General features: G+C 38.1%; 1 protein-coding gene across 3 annotated transcripts in view; it reads right to left on the reverse strand.

Moving 5' to 3' along the window:
* Positions 1-3,644: 3,644 nt before the first annotated feature.
* Positions 3,645-16,493, reverse strand: part of HHIP (hedgehog interacting protein) — a 118,534-nt gene continuing 105,685 nt past the window's right edge. Inside the window, exons 12-14 of one of the 3 annotated variants that reach the window (XM_049905787.1) lie at positions 13,304-13,452; positions 10,291-10,415; positions 3,645-9,498 (exon numbers count right to left, since the gene is read on the reverse strand). In XM_049905787.1, coding sequence (XP_049761744.1) covers positions 9,484-9,498; positions 10,291-10,415; positions 13,304-13,452 — 289 coding nt within the window. In that variant the 3' untranslated portion in view covers positions 3,645-9,483. Of the gene's footprint in view, positions 9,499-9,518; positions 10,416-13,303; positions 13,453-16,493 lie in introns of those variants that run through there. The other 2 variants (XM_049905789.1, XM_049905786.1) reach the window with 2 other exon arrangements.

Consider the following 16,493-nt stretch of genomic DNA (forward strand, 5'->3'; position numbering starts at 1 on the left):
TCCTCAAAGTGTGGACCATGGACCAGTAGCATTAGCATCACCTAGGAAGTTGTTGAACAAGTAAAAGAATCTTTACTGTTGAGTCGATTTCAACTCATGGCGACCCTACCTGTGTCAGAGTAGAACTGTACGCCATAGGATTTTCCACGGCTCATTGGATCACCAGGTCATTCTTCTGAGGTGCCTCTGGGTGGGCTTGAACCTCCAACCTTTTGGTTAACAGCTGAGTGTGTTAACTGTTTGCACCACCCAGGGATTCTGGGAGGTTGCTAGAGATACAGAATCTCAGTCCTCACCACAGACCTACTGGATCAGAATCCACATTTTAGCAAGGTCTTCAGTGACTGTAGCCTCATTGAAGTGTGAAAGCACTGCTCCAGTTAATGAGGAGACATCATGCCATTTCTGGGATATGGTTCCTCTGTCTTCTGTATGATGAATTGTCCACCTTTTTAACGGTATCAACCAGATATTTATGACCTTGTACTGGCCCAGAATATGGTATCTACCTGCTAGGTAGGGCACATACAATAGCCCTCTTGAGGACATGGTTTACAGAAGAGATGGCTACGATGTCCCCGAAGGTTGCAAAGCCAGGCACTCGGGACCCTGGAGGGAGTAAAACATCCCTGCAACATGTAACAGTACACTTCTTCAGCACAAAAGAAATGAACATAGATCAGACACTGCTTTAGAAATTTAGAGTGAGAGCTGGAAGAGACATTGAAAGATTCAAGAATGAGCCATACCAGGATGAGAGGAGCAGAAAATGAAGCTACAGAAGATATATTGGAGAAAATAACAACAGAACTACAGTGGGATGGGAAAATCAGGGAGAGAAGGCTGGAAGGGTAGAGAAAGATGAGAAACAGGGTCTTCAAAAATTATTTAACCACCACAAATTAATTCAATGAAGTAGTTAAGGTACTCCTATGGTAGAGAAGATTTGTACTTTCAAATCTGCAATCTACATGAATTCTGGGATTTGTAGTAGCTAGTGGCAAGGGAGACTTGTGCATTCCAATGGAGCCTTCAGACTAAGACGAGGGAGAAAGACCTGGAGATCTACTTCCAAAAATCACAACGGTTCTATCCACAACTGATAATGGGGATAGTGCAGGACTGGGCAGCATTTTGTTCTGTTGTGCATGGGGTCCCCACAAGCTAGGGGCTGACTGGACGGCAGTTAAGAACAACAACAACAACGGCAATAATAATAGCTGATGGATTTGGAAGGAACTTATGCTTTTCATTTTATACCTACAGAAACTGAGTCCCGTTAAGTGAGAGACTTACTGTCTTGTAGTGAGAGACTACCTAATTGGAGACAGAAGCCCAGGGTCCAAATCTCACAGCCTAGCCCAGGGTTCTTGCCAGTACACCTGGCATGTGTGATTTTGGTAGCTGTAGATCACAGAACAGAATGTCTATGATAATCTAAATTACTTTATATGAAGCACATGGATTTTGCATCAAGTAGTTTTAATTATAAGCCTATAAATATGTCTCAGGCATCTGATGACATCTTATTAAATTACATGAGTGAGCTCCAGTAGTTTCGGATGCTGGCAAAATCCCAAGAAGAAGGAGTTTTATAGTCAGGAGCTACCCAGGCTTTTTCCTCTCCCTCTCTGTTCACTCCCTTCCCCTTTTACATTCTGTTTGTTTGTTTTAATCATAGAGAATATTGAACAGAAATCAAATAGACACCAAATTATGAAAATAGAGAAGAAATATTTACCCCAATGGGTTTTTCTTCTTCTTCTTCTTTATCCTCTTATTTCTTAGAATCATGTTAGGCTTTAATCTCCAAAGAGGCGATTTGTAACTCCAAATAGAAGAAACTGTATTTTCTCTAATGAGATACTACGTGTCACTGTTATTTTAAATTGTGATTCCATTGAAAATAGTACACATTAGTCTCCGAAATTATTTTAAAAAAAGTCATTGTAAAGTGGCAAGTTTATAGAAGTACCATATCTTTCATTCTAGCTGTCAGACTACTGAGTAAATTGGCAGCCGATAGTTATAATAGTACAAATGTGAGCTATGAGAATTTTTGTGACAACTATGGAAATAATGGCTTTTTCCATTGTTAGCTTTCCTAGATATTTCAGGATTACACAGCAGATTTGGAAATAGGATCCCTCTGACCTCATCTTTCTATATGCACCTTGAGGATCCAGGTAATGTCAGCCGATTGATTTCTTCATGTTGTTCTCCTAAAGGACACTCGTCATGCCCCTTGTTAATTCCATCACATTAGCTCTCTTTTGTTCAAGTCACTGTTATTAATAAATGTATCAGTCAGGATTTCAAAAGAGAAATAGAAACTACTGCAAGGTTTAGAACAGAGAGAATTTAATGCAGGGAATTGGTTATAAGGGTAATGGGGGGAGCCGAGAAGCCAAACAAGGGTAGGGAGGCAACCCAGAGAGATTAGCAACAGCAAGAAACCACTTCCATGCCTAGGCCTGTGTATTTGTATCATTGTTATTTTTCTTATGTGAAATACATTGGAGCTGTTCTAGGGCTATCAGGGATTCAAACAGAAGACATGCCCTCAGGAAGCTTATAATTTGGTTGGAGAGACCACACACGCAGGAAACAAAGAAAATGACCAAGGGCTAAGTTGTGGGAACAAACTCTTAAGAGCTGTCAGGGCAGTACTGAAGGACGACTGTGGTGCTTCCTGGGCCACTGTAGGAATGAGCTCCAGGGCACTTCTCATGGGGTCACTTTGCCTAACTTAAAACTTCTAGGGGGCAACCTGAGCTCAGGCACCCTGTCTGTGAATGTGCGCCTTTGAACACATTTTATTCTCTTAGAAATAATCATCTCTCAAGAGAAAACAGTCTTTCCCTTTAATAATTCAAAGAGATTATTCTATCCAGGAAGAAAGGGGATCTAGATGAAAGCATTTTGCTCTTCTAAAGAATATTGGCAGATTTTAAGGTCATGTTCAAAATAGCAGATAAACCTCATATAAATACTCTTGATAAGGCTAAGCCAAACCAAACCTGTTGCTGTCAAGTCGATTCTGACTCATAGTGACACTTTAGGACAGAGTAGAACGGCCCCATAGGGTTCTCAAGGGGCAGCTGGTAGATTCAAATTGCCAACCTTGTGGTTATCAGCCAAGCTCTTAACCACTTTACCATAAGGTTAGCTGGATGCAAAAATGGCAAGGTCAGCAAAGTTTTGGGGTATCCTCAACCACTTTTTCTCATGTCCCCTCCTTTCTACATGCTTCTTCCCTTCAATGTGGGCACCCAGTACTCAACTGTTCTTCTATATTCTTTACCTGTTAATTCTTACAAACTTGAAAGGATCAGACTTAAAGTAATTTACAACTTGGAATAACTTTAAATCAAGGTAAATATCTTTGTAGCTCCTTAGTACATACATACACAATGTAACTGGCCCTTAACATTGGCGTGTATTTTGGGGAGTAAAATTTTAAAACGATAACACGAAAAAAGACAAAAGACAAGGTCATTTTGAAGAAATAGTTTGGATAGAGAATATTTTAAAATTCGTGTTTATATAATCAGTTTGATTACATATAAGTATTTTCACTTTCATATTTAGGAAAAATGTCAAAAAGTTCTAAAATAAAAAAGAATTTTAAAACGGCACGTGTATATCTGGTCATAAGATAAAGTTTAATACATCTGATCACGTTAAAGGACACAAAACACAGCCAATCTAACCAAATTTCAGGCATGCATTTACATAAATATATTAAATTAAGAAAAGAAATTATACACTTAAACATCCTTTTCACCTAAAAATCATTAAATCCACAGATCAACAATAAAAACCAATTCTCTGCATTTACCACTTCAAGATACAATTGTTCTATTTTAAAGATAACACAAATACACTTGTTAGAATTTATATGCATTATACATATATTATATATTACATAGATAGTGTGTATACATATGTAGTGTTTGTACAGATAGATAAATATATATACATGGGTGTGTGCACACGTACAGATACACACAGATGTACTTTAGGCCATCTGTACCATTATTGCTGGATTCTAATGTTGAGTTGAATTGGAATTCGTTGGATGTTATTACTGTCTTTTGCGTCTAACATGTTCATCATGCCCACTGGGCTCACAACCCCTCATTGTAAACTTTCTTGCCTTTTCTATAGCACATAATCATGCTAGGCACTTCCATAAATATTTGTTGAATGAACAAAGGGAAGGATGGCTGAATAAGAGAAGCTCAGTCAAAGAGAACTCTGCATATTACATTTATGTGGTTAAATAAATCAGATTAGTTCAAACTCAGAGGGATTATTTGAGGCAATGGTTTTGTCTCTTTTCAGAACATGTGAGAAATCCTACTAAGTCTATCTATTAAGCCTGCTCCCTCAGACTTGTATCTGCTTTTACGACTTGTTCCCCCATTCTTCTGCCTCTTATCAACAGAAATCCAAGCATGGGTTGGTTCTGGTGTCTTCTGTAAGGTTATGGACAAATAGTTCTAATAGTGAACACCTAAAAGAAAATGAAAAACTAGGACGACCAAATGTATTAAAAGAATGACAACCAGTCTTCAAAACTGGACCTTAGTCACAGATAGGTCAGGAAAGACATGGGATTTTTCTTTGCAGATTCTTTTATGCTTATTAATTGATAATGATTTGATAGTCTTTCCATTCTAATTAATTTTTTTTTTAAATAGTCTACTTTAGCATGTCCTAGGAAAACAAGCTTCAAATTTCCATAGTAACCTCAGTATCATTTATCTTATTATTAAATGGGCTTTGGTTAAATGCATGTCCAAACACATCCTATGAATATAATGAGAAATGGGAAATATCTAACACCTCCTAAGGTGGTCAGTTTCGTTTCTCAATACTAGTATTATGAAGGGGACTCTACTGTATAGGAAATCTTAATTTACTCTAAGAAAATCATGTCTTAAATTTTAAGAAGATGAGGTAAAGAAATAACATACATTTGGGCATAGATCATAAAAAATTATCACATTTTCTTCAAGTGGATGGAAGCTATTGACCAGTTGTTTTTTTTTAGTGCAAAAGGAAATGTGCTGGGATCAGCTTTTCACTATGAAAACACAATTTACCTATTCAAGCCATTATAAATTTCCCATCACTGTTAATGTTCAGTTCTTTCTATACTATGTGCTAAAATAAAATATTGTTTTTTTTACATTTAAGTGACTTGAGTCAATTAAGTCAGTTGAAATAACTCACCATACATTTATGTTAACTTGCCTGTAAAGTATACATGTACTTTGGGTTTAAATAATAATCTTTACATACGGAAAAAAAATAAGAATCAAACATGATGCTTGATTTTGTGGTGTACATGCGGGGAACATCAGAATTCATGTGGACTTGATACCATTTTTTAAAATAAGTTACTGTGTACTCTGGCTTAAAAAAGCAGTAACGAGCTTCAGGCCTAAGGCTTTCTGTTGATGTAAGGGATCCATTTATTTATTTATTTTCTTTCCTTTTTCGACCGACATATATGGCATATACAAATGGTTATAGGAAAGCAAGGTAAATGATGTATATATCTTGGGTTCATATTTAATAAGGAACTTAAGAAAAGTGCTAATCTGATAACTGAATAAATTTCTCCATAGCAGCTAGGAACACCATCACAATAAAAAGAAACACCACGACACTCTTTTATACTCCCATGAATACACACTGTCCTCCTAAATGGTCATTGTAAGGGAATTGCCAGAACTTACTCAGAGGAGATATTTAAAATGAAGAAGGGTTAAGTTGGCTAGGATTAGTTTTGGCTGCTTCCATGGTCGTGTTTTTAGTATCTTTAACATCAAATGCTTCTATGCTTAGGTTTTCTACCTTCTTTGACATCCTATTAGCTACTGAGTTGTGACTATTTTGTGTTGATGTGATGAAGAGAAAGAAGGTAAAATAGTAAACTTATGTATCTCTTTTCAGATATTCTAAAGAAGAACTTTCTGACGGTGTTGTCAGCACTCACAGTTGTCAAGGCCCACGAACTTCCTGGGCGTAATAAAGGCGGACATTTTCTCGGCGTGGAGCTTTGGTTTGAGTTCTCTGCAAGTTCAAGTCTCACTCCAAAGGTAGGGGAAAGAAGATTCTGAAGTCACCATTGAATAAATACTTATTTTTCCTCATATATTTGGAATAATCTTCTTCAAAATAGACTCCAGAGAGATGGCTGCTGCTTGGGTAGGAAATAGCTACTAACTTTCCCTATCGTTAGCCAAAGCTCTTGACTGGGAATATTCTCTGGGTCTTGCCTCTAGCTGTAGGGTTTATCTGTGATGGAAAACTAGCTGAACGGAAGGAGCTGGACTGTTGGTCATTTAGGCGCCTCAACAATTATTAACAGATCAGTCTAGTAATTTGATACCTGTCTACTATTTTTTGTGATATAGAATTTGAGCAAATATGACACCAATAGAGGGTGTTTTTCAGGAAAATCAAGAAAAGATCCTAAGTAGCAAAAGCAATAGCAACATACTCCAGGGCACCTTTATTACGGGTGTTCCCAGGACATGTCTATTTTGCCAAAACCAATAGGAAGAGAAATCGAGGAGAGGGAAAGGGTTAAAATGGAAAAAAAAAAAAAAAAAGAGAGAGAGAGAGCAGCGGGGAGGCAGAGAAGACAGGCAGCATCATAAGGTAACATTCTATTGAGATTCTCAGAAACTTTAATTTGTTGATCAGCCAACTACAGCTTTATTCTATGCCTATGGTATACTTTAGTCTTCCTCTTAAATATTGGGTTTAGCTTCTCTTTTATCTTTCAAATCTGAGAGAATTAACAGAAAATTGGACTAATAAAAGTTTAAATTGATGCGTACTTTGACAGGCCGTAGAGGGAGCTTCTAACTTTATATTTTACACCTTGTAGGCTTGTTGGATAGTCTATAATTCAGTGATAAAAACAGTATAAAAATAATGGATCTAAAGTCATCATTACATTATTGTGTCATTGTTTTCAAAGAAAGACATAGGAAAGAAGGGACTTCTCTGAAGTATGTAAATGAAAAAGAGAATGGTTTTCTACTAGGTTGTGTGTATATATTGTATGTGCAGGTTTCTTTGCTTTTTTAATGAGATAGCCCATTAATCCGAGAAAACTTTTGAGTATTCTTTGTGATTTTAAAAAAAGATACATTTCACAATAGCCACATTGTGACAAATTCTGAAAAGAAAAAGTTTGGATGGAAGCACTTTTTGCCCTCATTTGAGTTTCTTAACTATTCCCTTCTTTTCCTTTTCATAACCTGCCAATTCTGTTTTCTTCCCATTACCTTATATAACTGGCAAGAAAACCCGGTTCTATTAGCTCAGGACAAGAGTTTGGCAGGAGCAGTGGTAGGAAGAATATTTCCAATTTTTTTTTTTATAACAACCATAACATTATTTCACTCTAAATTGATACCCAATGCTTAAGCTCTAGAATGAACAAGGGGATAATAATATGCATTTTACTATTACTTTATCTTCGTCTTTACCTCACATATTAGCATTCATACCAAGGCCACTTCTCTTTTGTTTTTAGACTGTATGCTTTGTGAGCTGAGTAGATGTTGCCTTCCATGAGATGAAACTGTTACTTTTTCCTAACTCATCTTTTTTAGCCCATACCTAGGTTTCTAATGGTTAATTAGCTACTGCTATCTGCTTCTCTCCTGATAAAAGAAAGAAATGACTCTAACGGCTTTATTTTCTTTGCTTGGGTCTAATATCCGTGGATCTTGCTATCTTCTTTTCAGAAGAATTTAGTCTTTTATTCTGAAAGCTCACTATAGGGAAGGCAGTGACACCTGGGGTACAGATGTTTTTCTAAGTCACTTGAAAGTCCTTCACTTAGGAAAGAGCTGTATAAAAAATCTGGGTCTGGTCCACTTAATATAGATTATTTTTAAATAGTAGAACTAATGACATTATAACAGCTTTTCTTCTGGGGACGAAATGGAAAGGTGAAAGATGTCAGAAGAAATGGTGGATTTTTCAGATTTTGCTGAAAATATAGCAGTATCCTTATTGTTTCCAGTGAAACCATGGATGGGAGAATGAGTAATAAAACTGCACTATTTGACAGATTTAGACAGCTGGCTCCCTCACAAGAAGCTCACATTTTGTTAATGTCACCCACGTTGAATAAGGGATGATTAGATGGTAAGGTCCATTTACAAAAATGGTTGTCAGGACTTTTTTTTTTTTAATTGTAAAACTTTCTGTGATGGAATTCAGTAAAAGGGCTACGAAGAGAAAGAAATGGAGACAAAAGATTGCTATTAACCTACAGATGCAGGCTACTGCAGGGTTCATTGCAAGATTTGTCACACTGTTGAGCCAATGAAGTGTTAGTGTGACTAGAAGGGACCACCCCTTTTCTGGGGTAAGAGGGCAATTTGGTCTCCATGCTCATTTAATTCTGAGACGTCTTTGAATAGACTGTCAATTGAATCTAAATTGTGCAAAATTATGCATGCACTTTTTAATGCAGCCTATTGTTCACTAAGCACTGAACCAAGATTTCTCAACCCATTTCCATTTGGCATGAGGTCACTTGAAACTTCAGTAATCATATATGGAAGACAAGTGCAGTGTACTTGTCCAATCCTTCTACATTGTGTTTTCTACTTAAGTGTTCGCTGCGCTTCAATTACACATTTCTCACTTTAAAACAATAGAGAAATACTAGCTACAAGATGTTTTTTAATTGAGGCTCATATTCCTGAAGGTAAGGGGCAGATCTGGGAAATCAGCGTGTGGAGCATGATCTATATAGCCCTACGGTCAGATTCCAGAGGAACGATGTTTACAGAAGGATGACTACAGTGGGTGTGTATTTGTCATGGGAAGCTGTATCTTTTTTCAGTAGTGCAAAGAGTCCTTATCACTTTGTTACAATTCAAACGTGGAGAGCTGGCCTCGAAAATCAGAGAATGTCTACCAGACTTTTTGCAGTTGGAAATTAGAACATGTCATTTCTTTAAAGATCTGAACAGAACACTTACAGAAAATTTATTGATACATTGACCAAAGAAAGGATTTTCATTGTGCTCTGAAGGAACATGTACATTGGAAGTCATATCTGGTAAGGATTATTCTATTAAAAAATTTGTACACATGACAGCTTACATAGGCAAGGTTTGTTAAAAATGAGTGAACTCTTTCTTCTCCACTGAGGTTCGATTCAGTGTGAAATCGGCAACATTCTAATCACATAGACTCTGCCAGTCTTGCTATGGTGCAAAGCACTTTACGAATGTTTAATGCTGGAATTTTATAAGGATTAGTTGTTTTCTTGCTTTTTCATCCGTCGTTAATGATTACATGTTGGCACAAGGATACATGGCTAGATTAGATCCACAGCACATTAAAGACTGTTTGCTTTCTCATTCCCCTTCTTTCCAATTAAGTTGGTGAAAAATGTAACTTTAGTATTTTACGGGACAGGGTAAAGGTGTTTCATCTAGGTGATGTCTATATTATAAAAATAAAATAAACAATATAAATATGTAACACAAACCCAGTGCCTATTGTTACATAAAATATACAATAGAAGCAGACCTATTGATTTTTAAAATATGCCGTTAGGATTTAATTATAAAACACTTGAGAACAATCTTGAGATTAGATTTCTCTGCCAGTAGAAGGTAAGTGCCTGACATTCTGTAACTGGATACATTGATAAAAATGAAGATTACAATTTTACATTTAGAAATCCCATCAGGGAGTTCTGAAACATTTCTCATATTTATAGTCCTTTAATATAAAAATATAGACATTTTTATTAAATCCATCAGATTGCACAGCAATGTTTCAAAACTCCATTAAAATTGACTTACTATCACAGACAGAAAATTCCTGGGAAGTCAAATAAGTTTCTTCAGGTGACATAAAAATTCTGTTATCAATATACAATGGAATTTCTGTGTAAATTACTCCACACAAGAAAATATATATTTTTAAAATTCATCTGTTACGCAACCGCATCATAGGGGTTGTGAGCGTGTGTGTACGTGCATATGTGAACAAACGTGCCAACATACACACACCGGATCTGCACATTTCTGGAAATTATCTTTAAATTAATCAAAGAAAATGAAATCACAGGAGTGTGTGGCAGGATAACAGTCTTTCTTTTAATGAACAGGATCAAAAAGAAATGCCCACTGGAAAGGAATATTCAAACAGTTCCAGAAACTATACAATGTAACTTGTTAGATCCAGCAAATAAGATGTCATGTCAATGATCTGATCAAGAATACCTGCCCTGGTCACTCTGCGGATGCTTCTGTCCACTTGTTCACACTGAGGGCCAAGATATCCTTTTTTACAGAGGCACTTGTTTGGCCTAACGCAGACACCTCCGTGACGACAGGCAGGCTCACATTTTGCTGGGGGGAGAAAAAGAGCAATAAGATTACACTTTCATTCTGTAGGTCAGATAACAGCCCTTAGTCTGAGGCCAACAAGTGTTTGATGAATAAGGGAAGAGAGGGAAAGAGGAGGAAGACAGCGACCCAAAAGAATCTATGCAGGCAGAGAAGACAGTTTTCAGACACCCAGTTTTGGGGGCCAGCACTCAGTAAAGAAGGAAAGATACTTCAAGACAAGCAGAGATCATGGAAACCAATTTCAAGCTCTTGCACAACTGACTCTATTTACAATAAGGATTTCAGTTCTTTCAAAACTCTGCTTCCTACGGGCATTTCCAACAGGTGGCTTTCCAAGCAACTCCATGTTGCCAATAGCATTAGATCAGGTCCTCAACGTGGGAGAAGGAAGCCTAGGAGGCCCAGTGGTTTCGGAATCTCCAGCCCAACAAAAAGGAATGGAGAGTTTCAGGGTTTAGTTAGATGGAACGCCCAGCATGGGGACTCCCTTGGATTCCTCCTTCCCCTGGCTTCCAGGGGGCCTACCGCTGGCTGTGGGTTTGGCTCTCTGATTATACTTGGAAGCCCATGTTTGGGGTCAGTGTAGTTGGCCAGCAAAGGATAATTTTGAGCAATCCTTTTCAGGGTTACTCTACTCAGCATAGAATCTCTTCATAAAGAATTTTTACCACTGTGATACAGGTGGTGTTATGGATTGAACTGTATCTCCCAAAATGTGTTGGAATCCTAATCCCTATGCCTAAAAAAAATAATCCTGTTTGGGAATATGGTTTTCTTTGTTAGTTAATGGGGCCATATCAGTGTAGGGGGGGTTCTAAACCTAATCATTTGTGAGCCATGAAAAGAGCAGATTAGACACAGACAGGGCATGTACTGCGGAAGGCAGATGCCATATAAGGATGGGCAAGGAACTAAAAAATGCCCAGGGCTGCAGACAAGGAAAGAATGCCATGGAAAAAGGTGACCCTGATTTAGGCTTTTAGCCTCCAGAACTGTTAGAAAATACATTTCTGTTCTTGTGGTCTTTGTGTTACATCAGAACTAGCTAACTAAGACAGGTAGGAAATATAAAGATTTACTGCTAAAATGAGATAGAAGGATACATTTGGATACATAAATTGTCTTTTGCTAATAGGATAAATTTGGAATGTGCAGCCACTGTAAACAACAAAATTCCTGAAATCCACTTCCTTATATTTTCAAGGGGCAGGGTCATTTTCACCTTTTCAGAAGCATTAAATCAAAATTTGGAGGGGTTTGTGGCTGACTTCATAGAAAAGAAAGGACAAGAAAAAATACGCTGTTTTCTCTTTTAAATTTGGGTGAGATGAGTCAACTATGTGGGTCTGTGAACAACGTTCTTGCTGAAGGAAAAAGTATCATGAGTAGATTACTTTTATAAAATGGTTCTAATTTTTGTTATGTAGCCGACCTTTAAATTTGATTCAGTGGGAAGTTTAAAGTATTGTACTGAAGTAAAACTTCATGTTAACTCAAAGAAACTATTTTTGCTTATATCACATATAATTATTACCTCATAATTGCACTTACTTTCAAAATGATTTGTTCACCCTCAGTTTCAAACACACTGTCACTAGAAGGGACTCAATAAATATTTGGTAACTGGTGACCTGAGGTGACTTAAGAGGTAGGGACAAAATAAAATGGACACTAGATAAAAGAAGTAAAAGAGTAGATATTGTCAGGCATCCAAGAAAGCCTGAGGGGAGGAAAGAGAAAGTATTGGAAATTAAAATACTACATTTGAACACTGAATTTGAGTCTCAATTTTTTGGCAAGCAAAAGGAAGATAAATAATATACTGTAAGCACTTGTTTTAAGTAATGCAATTACCTAATTTGAGTTTCAATTCTGATAGCTATTTCCTAGGTATCCCATAGTATTAATCACTCATGTAATGTTATCAGTCATGAGGCAAATTAATCTTAAAATGTATACTGTATGGGCGAGTCTTTAAATTTGGGCCATTCTTTTGTTAGACAATAAATAAAGCAGACAATTTATGGCTATATATTTTGAAACAAATATATCTTTAAAATAAGTGAAAAAGTATGAATTAAAATATTAATTTATGACTTTCTTTTTTTTGGCAAGAGGCACTTTAATATTTGAAATACCAGAGATCACAATCTTTTCTAAATAACATGTACGTGATGGTTGTTGAAACATATTTTTAACATATGCATCTTAAACTTTAGGTATCGGAATTGATCTAACTTTTCTTACTTCATACCAAGTGGAACATACACATCATTGCACGTGATTGAGGCAATGGCAAGTCTAAGGATATAAAAGCCTGGAATAAATCTCCTTTGCTCTCTGAGCAGCTGTACACCTAGCTGATGATTCACAAGGGGGAATTAAAGAATCTCATAATATGCCTCCAAATCGCTGCGTTTCCCCGTTTTATTTAACAGCACCCACTGAAAAACCCTGTTCTCAGTTCGCCGCAGCAGGCAAGCAGTAAAGCTGGGGATGGCATTTATGGGGTGTCTGGAAAATGCTGGCACTTGGAGAGGGGTTTTGCCAACCCTAAGTCATTGGCTGACGTGAAATCTCAGAACCCAAGACAGAGAGCACTGGAGAGACGATCCAGTTGTGCTGTTCTCATTTTTCACGTTCTGAAAGGACTCAATAATTTAAAGATCTCTGATGCTTCTGATTAACTTACATAAATGAAAAATTCACATTAAGAAAACGGGCAAGATTACATCCACCAGTTCAGAAACAGACCCAGCATGAATGACTGCAAACCGCTAAATACTTTTGAACACGAGGTAATTCTAGAAGAAATAACTGATGCCAAGTTCTTGAGTGCACAGAGCTGTCCCATCCCTAGGCTTTGCAGAGATGATGGAAATACTAACCGATTCTGCAGAAGTCCCCCTCCCAGCCTGGGCTGCAGCAGCACTTTCCCGTGGGGGTGCAGTAGCCGTTCCGACAGAGCCGGGAGCACTCGGACGTCAGCATCTGCGCAGAATGAACTGTGGCTCGGCATTCCTCCGGCATTAAAGGTCTGCGTAAAAAGGCAACCGTGAAACATGTTTTTTGGTTGAAAATCAATATTGGAAAGAAATCTAGTTTGTTTTTCCCTAGTCTCTTACAAAGCAACGTCTTCTGCTTTCCAAAGAGAACTTTCTTTTAACTGACTTAGTCAGAAAGATTTACACCTTTCTAAGAATAGAAAAGGAGTCCCTGGGTGGCACACATGGCTAAGCACTCCACTACTAGCTCAAAGGTTGGCAGTTCGAATCTTCCAGGACGCACCTGGGAAGTCAGGCCTGCGATCCCCTTCTGAAAGGTCACAGCCTTGAAAACCCTATGGAGCAATTCTACTCTGTACACATGGAGTCGCCACGAGTTGGAATCAACTCAAGGGCAACTAACAAGAACGAGAATAGAAAATGCACTTGAGTAAGGAAACAAATGAAGCAGTCTGTAACCAAAGGGACTATATTAAACAGGCAGGAATTTCAGATAACTTTTTTCAGGTCGATTTTTTTTTTTTTTGAAGAGTTATCATAATATATTTGTGTTTGTGTATACTATTGATTCAAAGTTTAAACCCTTCATGCAAACAAAGATCCATATATAGAGAGAATATATATACAGGAAACCCTGGTGGCATAGTGGTTAAGAGCTCAGGCTGCTAACCAAAAGGTTGGCAGTTGGAATTTACTAGGTGCTCCTTGGAAACCATATATAAAAAAAAATAGGGCAGTTCTATTCTGTCCTATAGGGTCGCTAGGAGTCAGAATCCACTCCATGGCAATGGGTTTGACTTTATATATATATATATACACACACACACACATATATATAAATTTTATTTTGTCCTGCTATGAAGAAAAAGAATGCTAATGGTAGCAAACAGAAACATCTCATTTGCAATGTAAAAAAAAAAATTTTATTTGCTCTACAACTGCCATCATTTATAGGGGAAACCAAAATACCATGGAACAAGATTTTTATGAACCTGTTTTTGAAACAAGATGCTGTCATTCCAGCTGGGTCCGGCTGGAATTATCGGCCACAACTGCTCATTATCTAATCTCTGGGAAGAAATACGCAGTGGCACTTTTCTATCAGTTACTGTTCCCCACAAGGCCACTGTGCGGTGAGAAGGCTCTTTTCAGTTAAAGAATGTAAACAAGACGTTTTCATCACCAGTTGAATCACCACCACCATCAGGATGGTCAGCAGTCCTGAGTCCTTAAATACCGTAGCACAGAAGGTGATAATTATAGGTCAAAACTGCCACAAGGGGTAAATTATATCGCTTTCTGAGATAAACAGTAATTAAGCCCTGTAGACTCAGTTTTCTAGACATAGGTTAGCTTGTTATGTCCCCGTGACAATACGAACACTGATAAAAATTTGCGGCCTGACCTCTGCCTGCTTCTGCAATAACTCAAAACCATATGAAAATGTGTAGCCACTTCTCTAGCTCCTCGTCCTCAATCAAAGCCCCACCCTATGTTGAAAGGATCCTGTTTTGCAGGTAACATGGCAATTCAGAAAAGTCCATTAAATCTATTCATCTTTTCATTTAAATCTAGGAATGGTCTATTTATGTCAAAGAGCCTTAAGGCATTTCATGGACTGAGCATATTTTCGTTCAGAAAGCATTAAAAATATTTCCCATGTGTCTCCAAGAGTCTTCTCTACGGAAATCAGGGCCACCACCACCATGACCTAGTGCTGTCGAGGGGGATGTAAAGTAAGGAAAATGTTAATTAGCTATGCCAGTGAAAACCAGGACATTATCTAGGCCTTGTTATTGCGGAGGAGCCCTGGTGGTATAGTGGTTAAGAGCCTGGCTGACAACCAAAAGGTCGGCAGTTCGAATCCACCAGTCTCTCCCTGGAAACCCTATAGGGCAGTTCTACTCTGTCCTTACAGGGTCACTATGAGCCAGAATCGACTTGATAGCAGTGGGTTTTTGGTTTGGTTCTGCTTTTGTTGAACACCCGAGGTGGCTTGATTTTTTTCCCATATAAAAGTCTGATTTTATCTGTGAGACGGTGGTGGCATTTTTGATCACCAGAAGAGCAGTTTTTCAGTAATCAGGAAGCTCTTCTGAGTCACAGTCCAAGATCATTTACCACATGCCATTCAGTAAGTAGGGTCACTGGGTGGTGCAAACAATCAATGCGCTCCCCTGCTAACCGAAAGTTTGAAGGTTTGAGCCTACTGGAGGCACACAGGAAGAAAGGCTTGGCAATCTACTTACAAAAAACCAGCCATTGAAAACCTGTGGAGCGCAATTCTCCTCTGACACACATGAGGTCGCCATGAGTTTGAATCACCTTGATGGTAAGTGGTTAGTGGTTATTCAGCAATCAGGTATTATGCTAATTTGACCGGTGACTAAAATTTTAACATTTTAATGCGTGTCTTTATCTTATTTCTGTTTAGTACTGACTCATTTACCCACTTCCTGACTTTTTCAAGGAAACAGACTCAGAAGTAGAGTGTGTCGAAAACATATTATATGTTATGCCTGCTTGTTGCCGTTGAGTCCATTGCAACTCATGCCGGCTCTGTAGGCCAGAGTAGAACTGCCCCATAAGGTTTCCAGGGAGCACCTGGTGGATTTGAACTGCCGACCTTTTGGTTAGCAGCCGGACTCTTAACCACTACACTACCAGGGTTTCCACTCCATGTTATAGGTGATGCAAATGTGCAAGCACGTAGCGCACATGTGCTCCGCAAGATAGTCTCAGCCTGATCCAATGAATCTACACAGAAGACACCATTTAGATCAGGGATGGAGGTAACTCCAGTTAAACAACAACAACCAGAAGATGTTGCCCGTTTGAGGCCAAGGGTAGGAGCACTGATCTGTGTGCACTGGGAAAAGGAATAAGAACAAGATGAATAGGGATCTAGTACTGAAGTTCAGTTCTTCACGACAGGGTACCTGATCCTAGTTCCCTGCTGATCCTCCAGGAGATGCTTGGACCATTTTTCACCAAACTTTCCAGTATGTGGAAACTCAGATTACAGAGGGGATTCTCAGTTGCGTTTTTTTTTTTTTTTTGCCTAAGATTCAGT

This window comes from Elephas maximus, chromosome 13, assembly GCF_024166365.1.
Source record: "Elephas maximus indicus isolate mEleMax1 chromosome 13, mEleMax1 primary haplotype, whole genome shotgun sequence".
In the NCBI taxonomy this organism is placed as follows: domain Eukaryota; kingdom Metazoa; phylum Chordata; class Mammalia; order Proboscidea; family Elephantidae; genus Elephas; species Elephas maximus.